The 27815-nt window shown below is 35.8% G+C and overlaps 1 protein-coding gene across 6 annotated transcripts in view; it reads left to right on the forward strand.

The window, feature by feature from the left end:
* The window catches only part of CASK (peripheral plasma membrane protein CASK), a 624590-nt gene that overhangs the window by 515193 nt on the left and 81582 nt on the right, over positions 1-27815 (forward strand). For all 6 annotated transcript variants that reach the window (XM_074185376.1, XM_074185387.1, XM_074185391.1 and 3 more), the window contains one exon: positions 25687-25878. In XM_074185376.1, the coding sequence (XP_074041477.1) occupies positions 25687-25878 (192 nt within the window). The remainder of the gene's footprint in view (positions 1-25686; positions 25879-27815) is intronic.

Here is a 27815-nt window from a genome sequence, read left to right on the forward strand (position 1 = left end):
GCGTTATGTCGATGGATATAGGCGGAGACCGCATATGCTGGACATGCTGATAGCAAGTGCATTAGGGTCTTGGGCGCCTCGGGGTAGGCCCTGCACCTTGTGTCAGGAACCTCTAAACCCATCACGCCACTGCAGTAGACAAAGGTGTTGAGGACACCATCCTGGCAAGCCATGATGAACCCCCCTCAGTTTCCGACTTCAGCCCACTCGACCTGAGAAAAGAGAACGTCAGGCGCTTTGATAAGCCAAGGTCTCCAATGTTAATGAAGAAGTCACCATGCATTGGCTCATCCTTGTGTCCCGGTAGAAGTAAGGTGATCTCTGCGGCTTTTATCTGAGCTTTTTGCTGAACGGGTTCCAACTCGGTGACAGAGTTGTGGTCACCTCGTTCAGAGTCGAAAACTATACCGAGTTCATCACCTGCTCGGGCGGCTGCCCTAAAGAGAAATGCTCCAATTCCTGCTCTCTCATGGTCACGGACCATGCAGAGAAGGGGATACGAACTCCTGACGACTTTACAGGCTGTATCCAGTACCATTCTGTCATGGTAAACACTCCAAACTCAAAAGTCCACGGCCTCCCTGTTGTCCAGGGAAGTACAACCATGGAACGGACTATTTGGGATGCAAACTCCTATAGAGATGCATCATTTTTCGAGTCTAAACGTCGAGTTGATACAGCTTCTCCCGAGTCCACTTCACTACTCCAAACGAGTAGAGTAAGATTGGAAAGGCAAGCATATTTGTTGCAGCAACTTTGTTCTTCCCCAACAGTTCCGATGACCAGATCAATCGAAGTTTGTGCTGATACTTGTTGTTCCACCCCGAGATAAGTATACGTCTCTCCGGCATCCAAATGGTGAAGGATGTTTCCATCTACGAGCTGCACATCTTCTCTGTAGCACCGCATCGTCCTTTTTTGAAATGGACTATTGCACATTTGTCTATCCCGAATTTTATACCGATAGCATGCGTGTACTCTTCTACCACCCTCAAGGACTGATGAGGATCCTTCTTTCCAGAGGCATAAAGTTTGAAATCATCCATATAAAACAAATGTGTGACCTTGTGCCTCCGGATTCCGGGGGTGTCTGAGCGCAACGGATAATGGCAATAGTGGGATGCAGAAGAGAAGGGGACTGAGGGAATCAACTTGAAATACACCCCTTCTGAAAATTACCCACCCTGTTTGGACTCTTGCTTGCCCAGATGTTATGGTGAAGCGAGTTCGCCAAAGTGGTATCAGTTGTTCAATGCATCTCACTATTTTGTCGGTACCGCAAGGCATCTGAGCAAATGCAAGATGAGCTCATGCTCATGTATGTTACTATTATTATTATCATTACTATTATTATTAATACTATTATCAGTATCATACATTTACTAGTTGATACCCTATAAAACTTCGCACATGAAAATAATGATTAGACCTCGTATGAATACCACGCTACCCATGCCATACAAAGAAACTGCCGACGTTCGGTTACTATTACGTTCGGTAACTATTTAGTTATTAAAACTACGCAATGGATTTTGATGCGGGTTTTTTCAATAGATAGAGTAATACTAATGATTTCAGAGGTTTTTAATGTGATGTTGTAAATAAACTCATTTTTTTGCGTTTACATTGCAAACGCTGGCGGAACCCTACAAATACAGGGTGTTTCAAATTCGATCCTCACCACTGGAATCTCGGAACCTATGAGAGATACGAAGATAGTTAAATTGAGGCAAAGTTGCGCATTTACCTCACTAACAATATACCGTTGAGAAAGTTCTGAAAAAACAGAAATTTAGGAAAATGGTTTTTATTTTTTTCTGACTTTATTTTTCGAAGGATTCGAAAATAAATTGCACTTTCACATTGCCGCCTGCTGCATAATGGTGTTTTAAGATTTGCTACCCGACGTTCCGTATTCCGGCCACCGTCATCAACATTATTTTTTCTTATGGGCGCTACATTGGATTCTTTCTGTTTTGAATAGAACCAGATTTCACCTTTTATTTCACCTTTTCAATATAGTATTATAAGTTATCATTCTTTTTCGAAAAATTGGAGATATTGAAAAAAATTAATTCTTATAATATTGATGTTTCTAAATCTGACTTTCAATTTGTTACACTAAATGACATTTTGTTATTGTACAAGTCATTGAATTTTTGGCGAAGAATGGCTTTCACGAATGAAGAAAAAAGAAATATGATACAAATTTATTAGGACATCGGAAATGTATTTAAACTTGTATGCCGAAAGACGACAACCACATCGAACTATGTTCTAGTTATTGGATCAAAATCTCACCAAGTTTGGTTCATTTGAAAAGCCGAGGAAAAAATACGGAGACAGAATGGACCAGGAAACTAAAGAAAATTTGACTAATGAGGTATGTATGAGGTAAGTTAGACATTGTTTCCTTTTCAATGAAAATAGAACTTTGAACAAATAACAATAATTAACTAAAAAGTAAAGACAAAAGTAAATCACAGCAAATGTTCAAAATGCCTGCCTTGTTCATGATAACACAACTGCGCTCTTCTTCGAATATTATTCACTGCACGATGAATTTACCTCCTCCTCAATCTTCCGAGCTCTCTAACAATGCTGTGTTGAAGATCCTCAAAATTTTGATATTCTCTCTGACCATAAACTCTATTTTTCACTGTACCTCATAAGAATGTATCCATAACACTCAAGTCTTGAAACCTTGCTGGTCACCTCACCGGCCCATTATTCCCTATCCATTTATCACCAAACGTTTCAGTCAAGTAATTAGATACTCGTCGTTAGTGTGCGGTGGAGCACCATCATGTTGAAAAAGATGTTGTTACAGTTAGCCAAAGGTAGATCATCCAAATAGTCTTCGAAAATCAACATTAAAAACTGATGATAGGTTTCTCAATTCTGAATTCCGTCAAATAAATGAGGACCCAAAATTCGACCTCAATCGCACTTGAGGTCGAATTTCTCGGAACTGCTTGGGGTTGTTTATGCTCCAAATTTGTTCGTTATTTCGGCTGAATAAACCTCAATTCGCAAAAGTGCTTTAACCCTGTCCAAATGACATTTTCCAGGAAAACAGGAAAATCAGGTCTTATTAGCCAATTACAAAATTTTAATCGCCTTTCGGGATCACCTGGATGCAATTTTTGAGATCTTTGTATTTTGTAACATTTCAAACCGCTTGTTTTGTGGCTACCGACCGGTAGCCGGTCGGTTCGACGTGGGTGCTTTGTTCACTCACTCAAATCGACCGCCGTCTCGGTTGGTTGGTTCAGCCCCAGGCTGAACGATCGATTTTCACTTGCTATCGTCCAACACGTGTTAGGAATCACACATTAAAAGGTAAGACTTTGTTAGTCCTTAGCTCGCACAACTTTCGACTTTTGAGGGTTGTCGTACGTAGGGGTGCGACGGCTGGTTAACGGAAAAATAGATTTTTTTCCAAACTTGTATGACATATATTCATTTCGGAGGACGTGTAGATTTACCCAGGTTCATGTATATCTTCAAATTATTAATTTTCATTGAAAAAGACACAATGTCTAACTCAGCTCATATATACCTCATTCATCAAATTTTCTTTATATTCCTGGTTCATTCTGCCTCCGTATTTGTTTCTCGGATTTTCAAATGAACCAAACTCGGTGAGATTTTGATTCAAACACTTGAACATAGTTCGATGTGGTTGTCGTTTCTCGGGATACAAGTTTAAATACATTTCCAATGTCCTAACACTGTTTCTATCGTACTTGTGATAAATTTGTATCATCTCTTTTTTCTTCATTCGTGAAAGCCATTTTAGGCCAAGGATTCAATGATTTGTACAATAACAAAATGTCATTGAGTGTAACGAATTGAAAGTCAAATTTCGAAGCATCAAATTCAAAGCCTATTTTGATAAGAATTACTTTGTTTCAATTTCTCCATTTTTTTTTAAAAAAGAATGATAACTTGTGATACATCTCTGAAAAGGTAAAATCTGGTTCTATTCAAAACACAAAGAATCCAATGTAGCGCCCATAAGAAAAAATAAAGTTGATGATGGTGGCTTGAAGACGAAACATCGGATAGCAAATCTGAAAATACCATCATGTATCAGAGAAAAAGTGGCAATGTGGAAGTGTAATTTATTTTCGAATCCTTCGAAAAATAAAGCCAGAAAAAAATAAAAGCCATTTTCAGAAATTTATGTTTTTTCCGGATATCTCCGGATATACTCGGAATTTCAGAACTTTCTCAATAGCATATTGTTAATCAGGTAGTTTCCGAGATCTCAATGGTGAGGATCTAATTTGAAACACCTTGTATATAAACTACACTATTGTACACCTTAAAAAGGTCTTCAAAAATGTCCGCAATGGTATATATCTGTCTCTTAGGAATAACCCACAATAACCATTTTTATCCTCAAGAAACAATGGTTCATTAACGAAGCGATTTCAAGCAATACAGCATTAACCCTTATCCAGTCAAGTACTTTAAATATATTATGCATTAAATATAGATCAACATGACCCCTTACAGCATGTTATTCAAATGAATATTTTCGAAGATATCTCGGATGTAAAATGTAGGGACATGGCGGTTGCGGCGGTACCGGCCGGGGAGCCGGCGACGCGTGCCTATGAACAGCGCATCGAAGGCTGAGCTTCGTCCTAAAGCACTGCATGATTAGCAGCGATCGCAACCGTTGACATGTTATTTAGTCGCTAGTAGAAAAATATAAACAAATACTATGCGGGGTCCCAAATTCAGCATATGCGTTTGGTTTGGAAATTATATTCGTTTGGAATATATATAGTTGATAACTCATATTTATTGTCTTAACACGATACAAGTGAGTTATAATACTTCACAAAACAGTCAACATAATGTCAATTTGTACAGAACTTCATTGCAAAATTTCTACCTCACTTCAGCGTAGAAAAAGTATCTGGAGTTGAATACAAAACAAAACGTAATGGAAAAAGTTGGTGAAACGCGTTCGGACGGCTAACATGTCAAAAAAATTAGTTTGCCTGAACCCGAGACAAGAAACACTTTACTTATTTTTTGTGAATCCATTACCCGTTGATACCATCTGTCGTGGAACGAAAAGTTTCCGAGTTCTCAATGTTATTTAATAAACTTCACGAGGCCAACATCCAAACTTGGAAGTCGGGAATGGTATTGTATCTGAATCAATAAAAATGGATTCTTGGTATATTTCAGTATAAAGTGAGTAGTGATTTCTTTCTTAGTTGAAATTAGTTGATAGATATTGCACCCGTTCAGTACAGCATGTACTAATAGGTTGTATGTAGCAACAATGACACTCATTGTGAATTACATAACGATATCGTTAGCAAATATTGGAAATACGTTAGGTTAGGTTAGCTAAGGTCCAAATTGAGTGGGTCCATTCCACACACCGCCGCAACCCGCAAGGGTTTATTGTGACTCACACCTATTCCCACTCGACCAAATGAACCCAGGTTCTTAACGAAGCTGATAAGTTTGTATGGTGAGTGGTATTGCAGGTCAGAAGGTAAGAGTACGGCTCTGCCGTACAAAGTATGTGCTCTGCTGTTTCATCATTTTCCAAACAGAGGCGACACACACTGTCTTCCGAAAGCCAGAGTCTCTGTATATGATGATTCAAATGGCAGTGTCCTGTAAGAAGGCCCCTTTGACATTGTAGTTAATCCCTACTGTAGTCCAACAACTGTTTGGTATCAAGCTTCGAAGGATGAATAAACGTCTTGGAGTGAGCCAATCCTGGAAAATTCTGCCAGGAGTTCATAAATCTTCTTGCTATCCTGGTGTTCAATCTGTATTTGGCAAAGCCTAAGACGGGTTCTGTTCCGATGAAGCTACTTGCAGCACCCTCCTTTGCAAGGCAGTCAGCAGCCTCATTGCCTTCCAGACCAGTATGGTCAGGAATCCAGAACAGAGACAATCTGTTAAGTATTTCTATCGAGAAGAGTCGTTATTGACAATTTGCTACCAACTTAGACGTTGCTTCCAACGCCGCTTTACTGTCCGAGAATAATTTTGTTTTACTTGTGTATGAGGTTGGATTCTTCCAATCTCTCTGCGCACAATTCATTAGCGCAAATTTCCGCTTTAATTACAGTCGCATAGGTTCCTAGGCAGGTTAATATATCTGTCCTGGGTCTGCGACTGAAAACACCTTCCGATTCTGGTGCAGGTGTTTTCAGTCGCCCGAAGAAGCCATTGTATGGCGAAATAGGTGTTGCGTTTTTGTAAAATTGTTTAGTGAATATGTCACAATGAACTGTTTTTTGAATATGTTTGTTAACACTAGAAGATACATACAAGGGCTGAACATGCTTATTTCAATTTGTTGAATTCAATTCCTCAACAGTTCAGTAAATAGAAGTTTCCACCATCCTGTGTACTCTTATATCTTTGTATCCTTTATTATTTTTAAAAATGATAAACAAATACGTCTAACTCTTATCAGTTGTCTCCCTGGATAGCGTATTCATTTTTAATGTGTCTGTGGTTGTATATTTCAAATGTTTTTTTCAACATGGATGAACTAATGTTTGGTCATTTTACTTGTTTTTTTTACAAAATATGAGATCAGTAAAAACTATATTAATTTGCGATGTGTATTGGAATGGATACTGTTTCCTTATGAAATTATTTTATTATAGAACCCTGATGATGGATTTAATAAAGGCCGAAACATTAGGTAAAAAAATTAATTGTTTTCTGATCCCTTTCCCAACTAAGAGAAATAGCATTTATAAATATGGAAGATTATTTTTATTTTGGTAACTGGCAACACTGATTTGAGATTTTTAGCATAAACGTACCTACCCACAACGTTCCGATGTACAAGTGCTCTTTGTTTCGTTTACAGTGAGTTGAGAAAATCAATTTGATCAAAAAATTGAAATTTTCACAATTCTTGACGTGGATTATATCAACAAGCAGTTGTCGATGAACTCAGCTCTTTGTTTGACGTTGTGATAGTATATCGCTGGTATAGTGAATTCAGTCGTGGTCGTAGTTTGGTCGCCGACAAATTCCGTGAAGTTCGTCTCAAATCGGTTTTTGTGCCACAAAACATCGATACAGTTCGTGAATTATTATTGCAAGATGATTACATATTGTGAGATAGAGTTATTCTTTCATATTAGTTCCACTTCAACACATTCGAATTTGCATGACCACTTAGTCGTAAAAAAATTTGTTCTCGCTGGATACCCCATAATTTATCAATCGCTCTCAAAAAAGGCTCCCGTGTGAGGAAATAATTAAAAAGTTCAAACCGTGGAGCTTCAAAAGACTTGTATAAAATCGTGACAGGTGACGAATCATGAATATAAGCGTATGAGCCGGAAACAAAACAGCAATCGACCATGTAGGTATTCCAAGACGAGCTGAATTCAACAACGTAGAAGAAGCACAGCAAAGTAAATGGTCGCCTGTTTCTTCGGCCGAATGGGTCATGTGGCCACTGTTTCGCTTGAGCAACGTAAAACGGTCAATTCTGAGTGGTACACGACCATTTGTTTATCGGAAGTCTTTGGAGAAATTCGTAAAACTAACCGTCGAAGAAGAATCATTCTTCATCATGACAATGCGAGCTCTCACACATCTCGTCAAGCAGGTGAATTTTTAAGCAGTCAAAACATCGAATTGATGACTCATCCTCCGTACAGTCCTGATTTGACACTCAATGACTTCTTTTTGTTCCTGAATATCAAAGGTAAACTGCGTGGTAAACAATTTACGAGCGCCGAAGAAGCAGTTGAACCATTGTAAAAACATTTTTTGGGGGTAGTCTCAAGAGGAATGTAAAAACTACTTTGATAAATGGAATATTTCGAAAAACAATAAAGCCATTTTCATTAAAAAAAATATTTGTTATTATTTGCTATTCCCGATATATAAATAGTACTCCTCAAAGCGTGCCTGGAAAATAATAATCTATCATTCGCAGAACAATGCTTTCAAAGACGAAAATTATTATGCTTCGCTACTTTTACTAAGATGTTAATCTCAAAATACTTTGAATTACAATAGGTATGTGGATTTTCAAAATATTCCTTGGGAAATTGAACTTTTTGAATTCCAATTAATCCATCATTACACAAAAAATTTGCACTTATGAAGAAAGTAAGAAATTTAATAATTTCATGATAAATCTTTACAAATATTTGAACCTATCATCAGATATAAACTGAAATAGAAAGTCCTGAAATGAACTTTGTCCTATTCAGTTTGTAGGACTTTCGAAAGAAAGAAAGCAGAGATATATAGATCATGCATAAAAGCTATCTCATATCCCACACTCAAGCTGGATATAGCAGTGTATACATTCATTCAGTTGGTCTGGCAAAGTTATGAGCTTTTTTGTATAATGAAACTCACGTTTAAAAGATGAAAGTGGTATCAAATCAAAGTTTGAAAAAAAACCCTATCTTACTGTGTTACATGAAAAAAATTTTAGTTCAAGTGCACGTTAAATAACAGCTATCAAAATGTAAGTAGCCTCGTTCTAATTGATACAAGAAATTACAAAAAAGGTACAAAACCTCCTCTGATAAAGAGCGAATTCCTTTCGCTGAATGAAGGTGTCTTTACACCTCCATTCAGGAACTAAAAATAATGACAGAAAATTGAAAAATTATACGAAGAAATCATGAAAAACCGTGCAAAACTGAAGAATTGCATCGAAGTCAATAAAACTCGACTACAATTGACAATTGAGGAGCTAAAAAGTGGTCTCACCAAGATAGAAAATAAAATAATGAACTAAAGGAGGAACTGGAATACTTAAAATGAAACCAAAATAAAAAAAATATGGTTATATTTGGATTGAATAGAAAACGTGCGGAGAATTTAAGTAAAGATTCAAGAAACTTACTCGAAATTGATTTCAACGACAGTGATTTGAGTGATGTTTACCCACTAGGTACATCGAACGACTGCCCAGTGAAAATTGAATTCATTTCAAACTTAAAGTTGAAAGTGAGGAAGATATATGTCTGTTTCTGTTTAAAATCTGTTTTTCAGTTAATCAGCTGTCGCCCCCATACGAACGACAACTTTCAGGACTAACGAGGTCTTACCTTTTAACGTGTGATTACTAACACGGTGCAGAATCATTCCAGCTTCAAATAAATTCTCTCGAGAAAAACATCTGGTCGAGGCGGGAATCGAACCTACGGCCTTCCGGGCGCACTACCATCGGGCCCAATTCCACAACTCACGACTTGACACACATCCAAAGGAGAAAAAACAAGATTTTGAGAAAGCATCTCTTTCTTTCTAGACAAGAAAGAAAATGTAACAAATGCCTATATAAGAGGAAACAAACTAGTTTTTGATGGTATTTCCAACGGTGTTGAAGATCTTGAAAAATTTGATTCTGCAGAAACAAAATCAAACAGTGCTCATCCTACACCTGTGACAGAAAAAACTACTAGGAATGAATTATCTGCTCCAAAGGCTACAACAACAAAAATAACAACCCAGTTAATCCATGTACAAAAACGCGCTGCAGCTTTTGTCACAAATATTAACTCTGTTTTATACAATGCACATTCTTTACTTTGTATAACTGAATTTCATAACGAATAGTTGAATTTTCAATATTTGATCCATTATGTGATTTATTTCTTTCAATTATGATTTTATTCACTCTGTAGACATATATTACGAATTATTTTACAATTTTTTCACATATCACTGGGTCACATTACATCTTTACTAAAAGTGTATTAATATTGTAAGCAATGAGGGATAGATTTTTATAATCATTTTGAAAATGTTTTAACATCATCGACTTATTTTGAAATGAATCCATATATCAGAGATGTGAACATCATACCCATAAATACCTTAGAACTAAATTCAGTGTCTGAGCTGAACAAGCACTTTAGAGATGCTAAAAACGGAAAATCCATAAAAATCTTTCATCAGAAGTGTCCTGAAAAACATTGATGAACTAAAAGTTCATTTGAACGATTGAAATATAACTGTGATATATTATTTTAACGGAAATTTTCAATATACCAGACACCCGTGTTTTACAACTGGATCAATTCAAATTAACTTATAATCAGGGAAATATAAATTAAAATGATGGCGTGATAGCTTTTATTCAAAATTCACTAAAATATTCTGACGATATTTTTTCTATTGGTCCACATAAATCCATACAAACCAAATTACACCGTGGTGATCATACATGTTCCTTAATTACATCCATATACAGACCGCCATCAACAAACGCTGAAGAGTATGAGTTCGAACATCAACATTTGAAATCCATGTTATAGATGGATACATCAATATTGATTTGTACGATGATTCAGAATTAGTTTCGGAATATCATGATTTATTGGGTAAATATAACGTTTTCTCCTTGATTATTGAAGATACTCGTACCCAAGGCACTTCAGCCTTACAAATTTGGATCAAAAAGGTGAATATTTTGTAGAAACAATGAGAAATCTAATAAAAATATGCACACATCATAGATCAAAAAGAAGATTGAAAAAACAGAAATGGATAACACAAGAACTCATAATTTCAATATAAAGAAAAAATTGATTATACAGTGAATATAAAAAATCCAGAGTCAAATAACGAAAGATTCATACTACGAAAGCAAACTTGTATGTAAAAGAAATTAAAAAAATGTATGGAAGAAATACTAATAATATACTATATAGTTTGTTGAAATATTATTTCAATTATCAGATTTTCCTGACTATTACATAAGAACATATAGTAAAATTAACTCAAGACTAATAGATAAGACAACATTGTGAAATTAATTTAAAACATTCAAGACGCAGGTACCTAGAAGAGTTATCTAGGGTATAAGTAAGGATAACATTGTACGTATATTTACTTTAATTTTCCTCTTGAAGATGTTCACTTGGTGATCGAAACACGTGCCGAGGTGTTGAAAATAATGGTTTGGTATTGGGATAAAACTCCAAAAAATTCATTACTACGCCAAAGGTTCCAAACAGTGCATCACAAGTAAACTTCATTCAATTCAGTTCATTTCATGAATTGAGGTTTATGTTGTGAAATCCTGATGATGCTTCTTTATGTGGGCCATCCTGGAATAAAATAGCAAATTCATTTTCAAATGTATGAAGTTTAATTGTTAAGATCATTATTAACAAATTTTATTCTTATCGCACTACGAGAGACTGAAGTGAACATGTAAATCGGTCGTCTTTCTTCTTGGTGGCTCCGATAGCGTAGTTGGTTATTGCGTCTATTAAGAGAACAGAAGAGTTGGGTTCCATTTCAATTTGGCTTTTCATTCATGTCTGCATACTGCGAATTTAATCTTCCGCTCTAATCTTCGTCATAATCAATGTTCATATGGAAGTAGTTGTTCCGAAATTTTTTTTCGTGTAATTTAATGTTCAAGTGAAAGTACTTGTTTCAGGAGAGCTTTATTTCAGTTTGTATCAGAAAGTAACTTCCATTTATGATCTACACTTCTTTATAAAGAGTTTATTTTGAACGTAATTACTTTCTCTCGTCTTTCGGAACTTCCCTTCCTTTTTGTAGAAAGATAGAAAAGTAGAAAGCCAAAAATTTTTCCCAAAAACTAATCTCTCTTGAAAAAATACCTCTATAAATTTATATAAAAACCCCATCATCTCAAAAATTCTCATTACAAACTACAAGATATTTTGGAACTTTCACATTTATGTGAAGTTTAAAATAAAACAAATCATGACTCACAGAATATAAATTAATATTTTTCGTGGATATGGATAAAACTGCAGAAAAGAAAGGTAGAAGGAAAAAAATCCTCATTGAGAAAAGAGTGAAAGCAAAAAGATTCCTTTTAAAAATAATGATAAAAAGAAATTCATACGCGAGAAATAGTATTTCCTCCCAAATGTATATTAATGAGCGTTTTCTCATTCTCGCAAGGAATCCTCAAGGAAAAATATGAAATAAAAGTCGAAACTGACCATTTGGAAACTGGGTTGGTTTGTAGCTTCTACCTGTTCCTCCTTCTACTGATGTGATTGTGATGTAAAAAATGCAGCCAGCGACAATTATTTTGAAAATATTTTGTAGTTTTACACCTAATACATTATCGAAAAACGGTGGGTAAGGATTATTTCAATCGGGTCAATCCTGTAGTTTTCCTTAGTATTGCAATCAATGGCATTTTTGAATAGTGTCATCAATACACCCAATGAATTTTTTCCGATGCACCGATCCTGAGCACCATCACAACAGTCTGGTTATAGGTCATCTGCACTTTTTGTACCTGGCCTTACATTTCAATTAATTTTTTCATCTCTATGGGAAATTGGCTTTTTATTTCCTAAACGGATGCATTCGATTGCTTCGATTGTCGCGTCTTTAGACTTTCCGGAAAAATTATCCACTGGCCTGCCTTCATAACTATTTTTTGATAACCTGTAATAATTTATTATTGATATTGCTTCAAGAAATTCGTTCATATTTTGCAACGAAAATGTAATAATGTTTTTTATCCATAGCGACTATTCCATCTAACACTCTTTTGTCTAGAATTAGGGACAAGTTTGTTATTTCATTTCGTACTTATAATAATACAATGATGTAATATCACTTCCAAAACACAAATCATGAAATTATAAAAAACAACAAAAATTAATTTGCGCTCCGGGGCGACTTCATTGATTTCAGTGGCGCATTTGCTTTTTCAGCTGAAGGAAAACTCGGAAAAACCTTCCGGTTCTGGTGCAGGTGTTTTCAGTCGCAGACCCAGGACAGAGATATCAACCTGCTTAGGAACCTATATGACTGTATTTCAAGCGGAAATTATGTGCTGTGAGATTGGACGAATCCAACCTCATACACAAGTCAATAAAAATATTCTCAGGACAGTCAAGCGGCGTTGGAAGCTCTTGGCTCCTACCAATCAACGTCTAAATTGGTAGCAAATTGCCAAAAAGGACTCTCCTTGATAGGAAGACTTAACAGATTGTCTCTGATCTGGATTCTTGGCCATACTGTCATTGGCATCGCTTTAGGCTTTGCTAAACAAAGGTTGAAAACCTGGATGGCAAAAAGATTAATGGACTTCTGGAAGAATCTTCCAGGATTGGCTCACTCCAAAGCGTTTATTCACCCTTCGAAGAAGGCAATGTTTGTCGCCTCTGTTTGAAAAATTATGAAACAGCAGAGCACATACTTTGTGCCTGTCCCGCTGGGGACCAAATCAGGTTTTCAGAGTTCGGCAGAGCCGTACTCCTAACATTTGACTTGAAAGACCACTAACCATACAAACTAATCGGCTTCGTCAAGGAGCTGGGTTTATGTGGTCGAGTGTAAATAGGTGTGCGCCACAATAAATCCTTGCGGGTTGTGGTTGGGTGTCATATAGACCCATTCACTTTGAACCCAACCTTACCTAACATACATTTCAAATACCAAATACCTTAATTTGTAATGAATCAAATTACCTAAGCTTGTGTCCCCCCTTCCATATTTGAAAAAATATTTAGTAACGGGGAGTTATTCAATTCTAACTGATAATTCAGTAAATTACCCGAATTCCTGAATCTATTGATTTCTAAACATTTTAGAAGATTGAGTTTCAAACTCTTCTCTTCTAAATGTAACATATTGTATTCATGATTGAACTCATGTCCTTCTGCTAAAAGATGATTTACAAATGTGAACTTGGTCTGTCTTTTTACAAAACTATTTCTATGTTCTTTAATTCTTTCACAAGTCAGCTAGTCCTGATCTATCCGACACCGAAGTTTTGTCTTTATTGTTTTCAATAAATTCACTTAGACTATTATCCGTAATGTAAGCTACGTTTACGCATTCTTTCTTCAAAAAACGGGCAATATTATTGGTTGTTTCACCCAAATATGAAAATTTTCTATAACTGATGTTATCGCATGTTGAATTTGAGTAAATCAGGTCCATTGCTTGCTTTTGTAGATTTTTGGAAAGAATGGAGTCTATCATATCTACCTTATAACATTTGTTAACCGCGATTTGTTTGATCAAACTAAGCTCTCTCTCAAAGTTACTCCCAGACAGTGGAATACTCAATAGTCTGTAAAGCATACTATTAAATGCAGCAACTTCATGCTGATAAGGGTTACTAGCATAAAGTTGCTGCTAAGTTTAATCAAACAAATCGCGGTTAACAACGATTATAAGGTAGATATTATAAACTCCATTCTTTCCAAAAAACTACAAAAGCAATCAGTCTACCTTCCAGATGCGATAACGTCAGTTATAGGTCATTGTCATATTTGGGTGAACCAACCAATAATGTTGCCCGTTTTTTGAAGCAAGAATGCGTAAACGTAGCTTACAGACCAAATGATAGTCCAAGTAAATTTATTAGAAACAATAAAGACAAAACTTTGGTGTCGGAGAGATCAGGAGTATATAAGCTGACTTGTGGCTCCTACCCAAAACTGTATATTGGCCAAAGAATTAAAGATCACAGAAGTAATTTTGTAAGTGGAAAGATCAATTCTACATTTGCAAACCACCTTTTAGCAAAAGGACATGAGTTCAATCATGAATACGATCTGTTACATTTAGAAGAGAAGAGTTTGAAACTCAGTCTTCTAGAATGTTTGTAAATCAGTTGCTTGGTGCTAGGTGAACGAGAAACATCTGCGAGACTAACCTCTGTGAGGTGTCTTGCATAAATGTCAGTCATATATAATTCAATCTCCAAAGTGGTATTAGCCGGGAAAGTAGTTGTTTACCGACAGGCATTTACCAGAACCTACGATATAGGTAGTTGAGAAAATATGAGTGTGTTTGGGCGGACATAAAAAACCATGTTGTCAAAAAAATAGTGATCTTTATAATATTTTTTAGTGAAGCTGTTTCATCTATCATCTATCACATGCGTAGGGCATGTGAAAGATAAAGTAGAAATGAAAATGTTAAAATTAGACCATCTAATGGATGGTTAAGTTGACAGAAATCCATCGATAATTAATCTTAATGATGATTCTTCCAACGGCAGTTCTCCAGAATCAGTAATTGGTCTAAAATGACAAAAAGAAGGTATTATTTTATTATTATTTTTTAAGTTACACGCTAAAAAGTTATTTTGAAATCAAAACCTGTTTACCCGTCTGTCCTGCTGAAATCAAATGACCCCATTTTTTTGTAGTTCATTTAATGTTGAATGCACAAAATTATTTTTGTATACCACGTGCACTATGAATGCTAATGTTTTGAAGCACTTCGTTGCTTGGATGGACAGAATTTAGATGGCATTTGTGAAACTCGATGCACTAATGATATGTGATTCTTTAATCTTATCACACTTTTCAATGTACTCTTCACTCATTCACTGCGATAAAATTTCAAAATATATTCTCAATGTTTATTCTTACGTTCTTTCAATGACTATGATATTTTTTCCAATATAAATGTTGCTACAATGCATTTTTATTGTTTTCCATGTTGTTCATAATTCATGTAAAAATGTGTATTAATTATTGTGTCGAATGAAGTTTTGACAGCTCATTATTTACCAATTAGATACATTTATAATAAAGGTATAACAAGGTTTCATTTTGAGATTTCTCAGCTCTGATTTTATTATTTTGTAATATCTTTTAGAGAATTTATTTTCACTGAAGAGGTCATTAACGAGAACCATTAAAATGGAAACAAATTTTCAACTTAAAATATCCGTTTTATATACGAAGCTTTTGAAACTGAACACTCCTTGGAGAGGTAATGATGCTTGAAATATAATTTAAACTCGAACCAATATTTATTCATTTCATTCCACTCGACGGATCGGAAAGTTAACAAATGAGTACAGCAGATTACAAGGTAAACTTCATGAACTTAATGGAGCACATTGAAAAGTTTCGCTTTGTTATCGACATTTCACTAAGTTGAAGCCGCTTAATCGACGATGAAGGATTCATGAAATCAATATGCTTTTTTTATTTTTTTTATTTTTTTCACATACTCCATATATAGAGGGTCCTGCAACAGTGGCGCGGTGTTTCATATCTCTATTTAGGAAACAGATAGGAATCTAAATTTCTATAATATTACCTTATTACTCGAGCTCGACAAAATAAAAATATTGGTTGTCACACAGGGTGTTCAATTATTCTTAACATAAGCGCATCAACATTCGTTGTGAAATATATGAATATAAAAATGATATCTGATTTTTATTTCACAACGAATGTTTGAAATGCAAACTAAGTAGAGAAAAGTATCATCTGTATAATTTAGTGTTCATATAGAAGTATTTGTTTCGAAAGAATTTTTTTCTCTCATATAATTCAATGTTTATATGAAAGTAGCTGTTTCAGGAGGACTTTCTTTCAGTTTGTGTCTGAAAGTTATTTCTTTGCATGATCTACACATCCATGTATAGAGTTACTTCCTTCCTTTCTTTGGAAGATTCCCTCATTCTTCTTTTTTTGTATCTAGATGGAGTAGTAGAAAGCCAAAAACTTTCTCTCCCAAAAATTTTCAATTCATTCTTCATGAAGTTAGAGGCTTTGTTTCGTGGATCATTCTGGGGACTCTTACCTGACACAATCATTGAAAACCTGATTTTTCCCACAAAATATGACTTTGTCGTCATCAACAAAGTCAATAACTTCTCGAAAATAAAGAGGAGAAAGGGGAATGTGATTAATGTTCAAATTTCGATGTAGTTTTTAAGTATTTTGAATGGAAAATGTACAGATGCAACTTGTACAGATCGAGGAATTTAATGCAGATAACAAGATTTAATGTTCGCAAAACGCAACATATGTTTCACTATGCAATAGCTACGTCAGGCAAATCTGAACAGAGCGAATACTTCGTTTTTGGACAAGGATTTCAAAGTTTCCTTTGTGATTTGAGTCTTCTGTCGATAGATGACATCTGCGTAAGGATGTCCATGGTGTCCAGACATGTCCTTTTAGGACAATCAAGTCTAACAATGCATTCGTAGTTCAGTCTATTACCACTGATGAGACCTATGGCGGATCGAAATAGCGTTGTCTGGTGTTGGTTTACTTATTCTTCATTTCCGACCATCTACATTTTGTGTAATTTGAAAGCATTTTGCAAATTACTCCAGTATAACAAAATATATTAGAATACCCATCATGCACACACACAAACACACACACACACAAACACACACGCACGCACGTACCTACTAACACACAGTCACACACACTATGTCGATTCCTTTTTCGATGATACCCAGGAGCTTCCCAAATTTCTGCTAACGCAGTTGTCAGTTTTGATGATTGGTCAAACCACCAACTCCGATCTAAAAATCTGGTGAACTAACTCAGGTGTCATACCAATAGGTAACACTCATGTCTTCCTTGCGTTTAACAGTGATTTTAATCAAATACTCTTCTGGGTTCTTTACATTTTGTTTTCAATCGATAATGATGATGGCCAAAGGGCTGAAACAGCTGTCTACTGGTGGCTTTGGAATTGAAATCAAATTGGGAATAATCGAAATAATACTCATCTATGACCCTCGTATTTCGGTAAATACTAGGATTCGTATCCTGAAAATTGGCAAATACAGGTTTTTGAGTACACTTAATCGAATGAAAATAATAGCCTTTTTCCAACACCCTGTATATTTTCACATATTTGAATACCTGGCATAATTGTTTGAAGGTTGTTGACAATGTTTTTTGGTGCATTTCATTACTTCGGACTTCCATTGTATAGTGTGATATAAATTGATTTGGAGAAGGAAGTCCACATCGAATTGCCATTCTTAGACGTATTGGTAAAGAGGACCGACACGAAATGGAAAACATCTGTGTATCGAAAACCCTCTCACACAGGACAGTATCTGAACCACCATCAATCGCTAAGACCGTGCTTTCGGGCTGTGTAATACAAAGGAAGGTCTCGAAAATGAACTAGGCATCATCAAAAATAATCTTCAACGAAATGGATACTCCAAAGTAATGGTGAAACAAGCTTTAACTAGAAGACAGCAAGAGCTCCACAAGGAAGATAAGCCGCCATAACCAGTACTTTTACTTCCCTATATCAGAGGATTGTCGAAAAGAATAAGAAGGATTGGCTCCAAGTATAACATCAGGACCTGCTTCAGATCTGGGAACACTATCCGTAGCACCCTCACAAAAACTAGGCCACCAACGCAGACTGCGATTCCAAGAACTGCCTTTACCGGTTACCTTGCGAGTGCGGAGAATCATACATCGGTGAAACTAAGAGACCATTGAAGGTTTGCATTGCCGAGCATAGGAAACACACACACAGCGAGGAGAAACCAGCAAATCAGGAATAGCAGAGCACGTTTGCATTCATCAACATAACATCAAGTGGGCTCAAGCTGAAATAATCCACAAGGAAGAACACTGGTTTAGGAGACAATTCAAAGATTCCGCATAAATGTTGTCCAACAACGCATTTAGCTAAGCTAGTGTAGAGATACGGACACATGGAAACCTTCAATCAAGCGGAACACGACCAACACCCGCCAAATGGTCAGCTTCCTCTAAAACCGATGAAGCGGAGAGAGGGAAGAGTGGATAGGTGAGAGCACTCGAATGACCTATGGTCAGATCTTGACGGAATAAGTCCAGTTATCACCCTAAGATGATTGTGGATACTAACAATCGAAACATCGTGAAGTACCTTGGTTTGGAATCTTTTAATTTTTCATTTTCATTTCTTGTTGATATTTTTTTAAATTTTCATCTCGTGTTTATAGTTTGATTTTTTAATTTTTGATTATTGTTTGTATTTCATTTCATTGTTTTTTCAGTTTTTATTTGCTTATTATAATTGTTATTTTTTCAGCCACTCTCTTTTTTAATTTTTTACAGATCCTTTTCCGTATTTAAAATCAATTTATATCATATTAGACAATGGAAGTCCGAACTAATGAAATACCTGGCATAATTCTTATGTGAGTTTATGCAATACAATCTATATAAAAAATGAACCGTTCTCGGGATATTCATCTGTTTACTCAAAAACTAAGTATTCGGCTCTCCAGTGATTCCCTCAATAGTTTAATAGAATAAATAAGTAAGCTTTTATTTGATTTATCAGAATACTCCATTCCATCGTCTTGTAGGAGTAACATTTCCAAAATGTTATACAAGGTGTTCAGAATCGATGACTGAGTCTGAAGATATAAAAATGGGCCAAAACTCAGTTTTTTTCAAATGAAACACTTTGAATTATAGGATTGTTTTGAAATTCCGAGATGATTTGCACTCAATTTCATGAAACATTCCCTGTATCAAAAATCAACCATTCGCGAGATTTCAGTTTTTTTCAAAAAAATAAAACATAGGCGCATGTCCATCACAAAACAACGGGCGAAGAAAGCTTCATTTAGAACAGTTATACATAATGTATATTAGAACTATCAATTTGCTGTCGTAGTTTTTATGATAGACGGGATTTCAGATGAATGGATAATGGTTTGAAAAATGTTTATTCTAAATATTTCATAAAGGAGCGGAAATTCAAAAATATTGCATTGTCTTCCCACACAAAATAAAAAAACTATTACAAAGTATGTTCGAAGACATTTCCGTTAATTTCCAGGCGACTAGTACCTCTCTTCATAAAATTTTTATTCACAGCACGACTGATTTCATCGGCATTTAGGGTGTTGAATGTTTGCAAAACTTTTCTAACCATATTCTCCTTACTTGGTGCTGGATCTGAATATATAATATTCTAAATATGTTTCCTTACCTAATGGTCCATAAGAGACAGATCGGGGAAACTTTCTGGCCAAAGGTATGGCCTATTATTAGCAATCCACATATCATAAAATAATTGATCGAGTAATACGCCAACGGTCCCGCAATTATGACGCACAACACAATTATCTACAATCACACTTTTCCTCTCTTTCACGTCCTCTTCCTCCTTCTCGGACTGGATCACCATAGTTTCAGTTGGTATTCCTGTATGATATTCTGTCCAAGGTAGGTGTAAATGTAAGAAAGTGAAAGCTTCAAATCTGCTTCAATCATTAGCTCACAAAATTCTTTCAGATTTTTGTCCTCATACCATTCCCCTTGGGTTGGTAGATACTTGCTGTCACCTTGGAACTTTACAAATACTCATCACTTATTCAAATACTTCAGGTGATGTAAACTGAATGTGAAAACATGTAATTCTGGGCATATATAGAAATTATCAACAAAGAAGGGGGGTTAAAGTCACGTTTTTTGTAGTCGTCAAGGTAATGTAAGTGTGGAAATGTAAGAAGAACATCAAGGTCATATGACGTGCACATAGCTCAAGGTTGACTGTAGTCATTCAATATCAAAAGTGTTAGTGCAGGAGGGTGACGTCCCAACACGCAAGGCCATATAACGCAATTCGAAGTCATTCAAAGCTACACTCGAAATCATCTGAAAGTTACCTAAAGTCGTGTGACATGGTCCAAGGTCGTTTCAAGCTGAAGTGGAGGAGAAAACTTCATATCGGTATAGATTTACCACTTCCAAGGTCAACCTGAACACATAATTTCTCTAATTGAAATGTTTATACTGAGCACTATTGAGTGATACCAAAGGAAATAACAAAGAGAAAAGCTCACGGTATGGTCCTGAATTTCATCATCCAGTCACACCAAAAGCTGTTAATGTTTATGTCGAAATCTCCCTAATATACTGGCTGTCAGCTTAGTTTCATTATTAGAGTTCTTTCTATATTTTTGCCCTGGTTGAACTCGAGTTCTATTCTTGTTTATTGTCGTTTATCTTGATAAAACTGGTTAATACAATCTGCAAATGTTTTCAATAAAAATAGTCCGACCCGAAATGTAAGAGATAAATGTGTATTTGAATTGTTATATAAATTCGTGAAAACTGCTCAGGGCACATGATTCTCGGACCCAATGATCACTTACCCCACGGTGTGGGGAGTAGTCATTGGTTGATAATTCTGGCGCGCCCTCCCGAATGTATCGGGGCTTCGGGGGATAGGCCCTGAGCAGCGCACACTACGGTGAAAAAAAAATAATAATAATACAAACAACTGATACCACTTTGGCGAACTCACTTCACCATAACATCTGGTCAAGCAAGAGTCCAAACAGGGTGGTTCACTTTCAGAAGGGGTGTATTTCAGGGTGGTTCCCTCAGTCCCCTTCTCTTCTACATCTCACTATTGCCATTATCCGTTGCGCTCAGAAATACTCGAGGGTATAACTGTGGCACCCTCGGAAACTGGAGGCACAAGGTTTTATGCCTCTGGAGAGAAGGATCTACATCAGTCCTTGAGGGTGGTGGAAGAGTACACGCATGCTATCGGTATGAAATTCGGGATAGACAAATGTGCAATGGTCCATCTCAAAAGAGGACGATGCGGGGACTACGGAGAGGATGTGCAGCTAGTAGATGGAAGCATCCTACACCATCTGGATGCCGAAGAGACGTATACTCACCTTGGGGTGGAACAACGCCACTCACAAGAGGTAAGGTAAGAGGTAAGAGGTAAGGTAAGGTAAGAGGTAAGCCAATGTATGAGGTCTTCTTCAATAACATTGGGGACCTTGGCTTATCAAAGCGCCTGACGTTCGCTTTTCGCAGGTCGAGTGAGCTGAAGACGAAAACTGAGGGGTTCACCATGGCTTGCCAGGATGGTGTCTTCAACACCTTAGTCTACCGCAGTCGCGTGACCCTAATGCACTTGCTATCAGCATGTCCAGCATATGCGGTCTCGGCCTATGTCCATCGACATAACGCGGCCCTAAGAGTGGTATATTACCATCTACGGCACTCTCACGGTATTGACGAGACACCGGTGTTGCCCTACGCTTCGGGGGATATTGAATCCGTTGTGGGAAACGAGAAGTGCCGAATTTATTGGAACTATTTGTTCCTCACCCTCAGGCTCATACAAACTAATAAGCCTGATGTATTCCTTCTCGACCACTAGACCAAAACGATATTTATCGTGGGGTTTCCAGCTCCTGGCGAGACGAATATCGTCAGAAAAGAGGAGGAAAAACGAGATTTTCTCTTCGAACTCCGCAGACTCTATCCAGATCACTCTGTCAAGATGGTTGTTCTGATTATTGGAGTCCTTGGTGGAATAATGTCCTCTCTACTCTTGAATCTTAAAATCATACCGGCTTGCCGCACTAAGGCAGAAATCTTAGCCGCACAGATGCAGAAGGCTGCCATTCTTGGCTCACTGCTCTTTCTCAGGGCACATGATTCTCGGACCCAATGATCACTTACCCCACGGTGTGAGGAGTGGTTATTGGTTGATAATGCTGGCGCGCCCTCCCGAATGTATCGGGGCTTCGGGGGATAGGGCATGACCAGCGCACACTTCGGTGAAAAAGAAAATTATAATAATAATAATAGCTTCATTGTCCAACAGTTACCCATTTACAGGACAATATAAAATTTTATTCACAATACTTAACCATAAACGAAAAATAAAATGAACAAAAAAGAAAAAATTATTCTAATTACCTACTTCAAGTACATTTTAGCAATTCTTATGTTGTGAAGGTTAGTGAAGACTAAGAATAAATTCGGATCTGGATTTTTTGATAAATGTATCTGCAGCACATAATCTGAACTTGAACGCGAGTTCAGTGCATTGTTTTTCGGACCGAAGCTCAAACGTAATCTAGCCAGTACCTCAATCCACATCATTTTTGGTGGGGAATAAATTCCCATAAAAAATGAAACAAAAAATCTCGGACTCTGGTTAGACAATGAATTGAGGTTCACAAAACATGTCAATCAACTTTGCCGAGGTTCATATAATACACTCAAACAACTTCAATCCAAGTAGACAATTCATGAGTTCCGCTCTGAAAATTCGTGTATGTGAATCCCTCATATTATCGAAACTGGCTTACTGTCACTACATTTATAATCCAGTCATTTAAGCTTAAATAAGGTAAGAATCTCGGAATTCGAGATACCCAGCTGTAATTACATGGGCAGGTAAGTGTTGTTAAATAAATTAATACTGAATAAAAAGTGGATAAGTTAGAAAAAAAATGATAAAATATAATATAATAGTTAATAAAAATTGACAAATATTTATAATTATTGATTTATCGATAGTTCATCAACTATATATGGCGCGTTTTCGACCGGAGGCACCGGTTGACCTGAAGTGATGCTGTGACCGCGCGCTCTCCGCCCTCTATCTCGAAAAGGGTTCATCGTATAAAAAATTTTTTTAAACAAAATTTGTAGAGAATTTTATATTCTACAATATTGATAATAAATACAAATAGCAAAAAACCCATAGGAAATGAGATATTTCCCAAAAAAGCGCAAAAAACCGATTTTTGTGACCTTTGACCTTGAAATTTAATAGTTACTTACGCCCTACCATATGTAGGTTTTGAGACAACTTTTAGGGTGTCAATATACAAGTATTTACAGACTTACAGCTGGGTATCTCGAATTCCGAGGTGAACTTACTATAATGACTGGACTGTTATGGACCTGCTCTTCTGAGTGTTGACAGTAGTCGATTTCAAAAAATACAGAACTCTTGTATCAGAATTTCCTTCGGAATACGTAAATATGAGCACATAAGTCATAAATATCGGGAAATGCGAAAACTGAAATTGTTAGATATGAGAAAATTACTTCTATTAAATATGACTCATAAAGTACTGAAGTATAGAACACCGATATATCTATATGACAAACTAATTAAAATAGGGAATCTGAGTGATTATAAGACTCGTAACTCGGGGTTACTGGCAATGTACAAACATAAAACCTCCATTTTTCAGCGATCTTTCACGGACAACGCCTGTGAGTTTCATAATCAACTTCCGCATGATTACAGTACATATACTCTCATGAACTTCAAAAAAAAGTTGAAATCCCTATTATCAGCTCAATATGATTACCAAATGTCGAACTCTGCATCTACAAAACGGATAATGACCAGTCAATCACTTTATGAATTTAAGTTACTCATCAATTTGATAAATCTCAGACAGCAAAATTATTCTACAATGTAATAGAATTATACTCATCGTAGATATTATAGCTAAGATAATTGAGAAAATTGTGAATTAATATTGTATTTCCATGGTTAAGTTAAAAAGCACCCGCGGGTGACACTTCGCCACTTTATCTTTGTCGAATACCTATTATTGTTATCTCTTTACATATGTGTACAAAGATGAATAAAGACGATTTATTATTATTATTATTATTAAAAATCACCATGGGCACAAATGCTATTGAAATTTGTGCACATAACATATATTGGGGAATTGAGCATAATGTTAGTTCTTGCTCTGAGAGATCTAAAAATGGATTGAAATCGTGAAGCTGGCCGTGGTACATTGAAGTTAATTTGTTCAAGAATTTTAGGACAGTCAACTCTCTCATTCACTAACTTGAATAAAAATATGAGCGACGCACATTTTCTGCGATGCTCTAAACAGTCTAAACTAAAAAGTTCTAAACGTTCATATATGACATCATTAGTGATACCTCTCTCAGGGTAAGAACCATCTATTCTGAAAATTAGAAATTTACAAAACTTTCTTTGAACTCTTCCAATTGCTATGTTATGAATCTCATAGAATGGACTCCAGACGATACTTGCATATTCTGTCTTCGAACGTACGTAGGTGAAATACAACAGCTTCATGGCTTTAATATTATGAAAGTTTCTGCAATTTCTAACAATGAAACCATAAGCTCTGAGAGATTCTGAAACTTTTTGTTAGGAGCATACAACATGACCGTTCGAGGATAGTCAATAAAGAAAGTATTATTTTAGGGCACAAGAGGAATTAACGTTCATAATATAATAAGAGAGAATGAATTTGAATGAAGAACAGAGTAAGCAAAATATGGCCCGACCGGAATTCGAAAGGGTTTTCCATTCATTTATGTTTGCATACCTCAAATTCAATGTTTCGTTTAATTTTCGCAATTTAAAGTCATCTTGTCTTGATAGAAAACACGCAGTCTGAGTTAACTCAAGCATCAGAAGTGAGTCATACAAACGTATTCAGAATTCTTCATTTACACAAATTCCAAAATCCATTAATTGAACGAAGTCGATTTTGAGTTGAATTTTGTGAGATCCTTTTGGACTCTATCAGCTTTGTTGTACTCTACATGTTTTTCGGATGAATGTTCTTTTTGTCTTAATGAGCTAGTGATTCATCAAAATTTCTGATCTGAAGTGATTCAACTGCCAATTCAAACCAAATATTTCCAAAAACTGAATATCTGAACCGGAATTTTGGGTACCGATATTATAGATTCAATCTTCATGAAAGCACACCTGAATAGAGTAGGACACTTCAATTTACTGAATAATCAAGTTATGCCGAGCATTAACGTCATTCGTTTGGAATCTTCATTGCGAAATGAAGTAGTTCTTAAACGAAATGAGGAACCTCCTGACAGCGTACTACCAGTGTGACAGTTTATTTTATTATTTATCCTCGCTTCCGAAGATAATTGATTTTCAAATGGCGTTTGAACTGATATTCAGATAAATGAATCCACTTGATGAAGAATGAATTGTTGATTTTGACGGCTACATAGGTTGAAAGATTTCTGAAACAGGGCTGATGAAACGAATTGTAAAATCTCGATATGTTTCTATACATGTGATTCAACTTTTCTCATGTTTCAATTCAATTTTTCTGAGTATAACAGTAGTAACCAATATTATTCATTTCAGGCTCTTTTACAAGCCCATGATGTGGTAGCACACGAAGTTTATGGAGAAGATGCTGTTCGAGTTACTCCACCGCCACAACTTCCATATCTCAACGGCGGGGATGAACTGGATGGTCCCAATGGCGAAGTCGAGATGGAAAACGTTACCCGAGTCAGATTAGTTCAGTTTCAAAAAAATACCGATGAACCTATGGTAAGTTCATCCTGAGACGCTGTTCATTTCTCACCACTATTTCTCACTCATTGTGTTCACAAAGAGCTTCAAACTACCATCATTTATAAAATGTTCAACTATGATTTTGATGATATTGGCCGATACTTGAAGAAAATCCATAACTAACATATTCAAAAAACACTTTATTATTGAATTTTCAATAAATAGTTTTACACAAGGGCAACACGTGTTTCGCCATACTGGTTTCTTCGGGCGTGTCTTCACTCACAGTGAAGTAAGATTTTCATTACCCACAGTAAAGACACGGCCGAAGAAACCATTGTTTGGCGAAACACGTGTTGCGTTTTTATAAAACTGTTTAGTGAAAATCTTCAATAAAGTGTTTTTTGAATACGTCAAAACTATGATTAGGAAAGAAAGGTTTTGGCCTTCTACTTCCATTCTTCTTCTACTTTTATATTAACAACAAGAAACACTTTCTTCTATTCAGTTTTTACTCCAGTTATTCCTTATGGAATTTAATCAGAAATCATTCACAGGATTGTTACACAATTTAGTATATCAAAAAGGTAAAATTTTACTGACATGGAAGACTGTCATCCTCAATGCCGGACATGTTTCGGAATAAGACACTTGCCAAAATCTTTCTTTCCCAATAATAAGTATACATCTTTCAATTCGAACAAGATTCCTTCATAATAGGGCTGAAGCCTTCAAAAATTGTATTTACAATTTTTTATTTTTTCATCAATTCAAATAACAAAGTTTTCGGGTTTTTATTTGAAAAAAAATCTACGAAATTTGGTGAAAACTTACCTTTTCATGTTTCAAATACACTGTGATTCATTTGATTCAAAATATTCATTTTTTTCACCTTATTTTGACCTAATATCAAAAAAGCACCCTATTTTTCAATCCATTTTTGCAAGATAAATTTTCATTTAACGAGAAAAACATGGACAATATAATAAAAATTTCAATGAAAAGATTACAGTCATGAAGAGTTTTCCTGTAAACAAGTAGAAGAAGATGTTGATGTTGACATAAATAAGACCTCGATAGAAACTGCCAGAGATACCTATTAAAAAAACTGTCAATGTTGTGGGTCAAAATATTGACCTTTTTGTCCTTTCAAATCATTTAAATTAAGATTATCATGACATGTATCATCTCAAACGAGGTGCTGGAAATTTAAAGAATATATTTTACACGTCTAATAGTTTCAAACATGAAACTTTCGAAAATATTGTTGCATTTCTACATTGTTTTTTCGGTTGCAATACAACATCTGGATATCAATTGGCAAAAATTAAATCATCTTTCATTTTGGCAAACCTCCCACCCACAGAAGGAGCAGCATAACAAAATTGTTATGGGGCATAGTAGCAGCTTCAAAATTGGTTGGGTAACGAGCTGACAGCAAGAGATTGGGGCTGGAAGCAACGTGGCATTATGCCAAATTTACAGAAAAGGAATTAATTCCGGAAGTATTGCTTAAAACTATTTGCTGCAGCTGTGAAACTGGATGTAACAGTTTAAAATATGGCTGTCGGAAACATTGTTTAAAATGCCCAAATTAATGCACAAATTGTCATGGTTTTGAAAATTACTCCAACATGGAAGAAAAAACCTCGGGGAAGTTGATGGTTCAGATGAAATGATATTGGAGACGAAGAAGGTGATGGTCTTGAAGATTTTGAAGATCAACTAGGATTGGAAAGGTTTGTCGAATCTAACGATGAAAAGACAAAAACTGATGGATAAGTGATTAAAATTGAAGATAAGGTATTTGGGATAGAAAAAGGTAAGTTTTCACTAAATTTCGTAGAATTTTTTTGAATAAGATGAAAATAAGAAAACAAAAATTTGGTTATTTGTATTTTTCACATAAATTTTGAAGTTACGTGAAAAAATTTTAATTACAAAAGTAGTAGATCTTTTATTACCTACAACTT

The sequence above is a fragment of the Leptinotarsa decemlineata genome, unplaced genomic scaffold (assembly GCF_025532065.1).
Source record: "Leptinotarsa decemlineata unplaced genomic scaffold, Ldec_3_MD MMD2_P_RNA_scaffold_2, whole genome shotgun sequence".
Taxonomy (NCBI): Eukaryota; Metazoa; Arthropoda; class Insecta; order Coleoptera; family Chrysomelidae; genus Leptinotarsa; species Leptinotarsa decemlineata.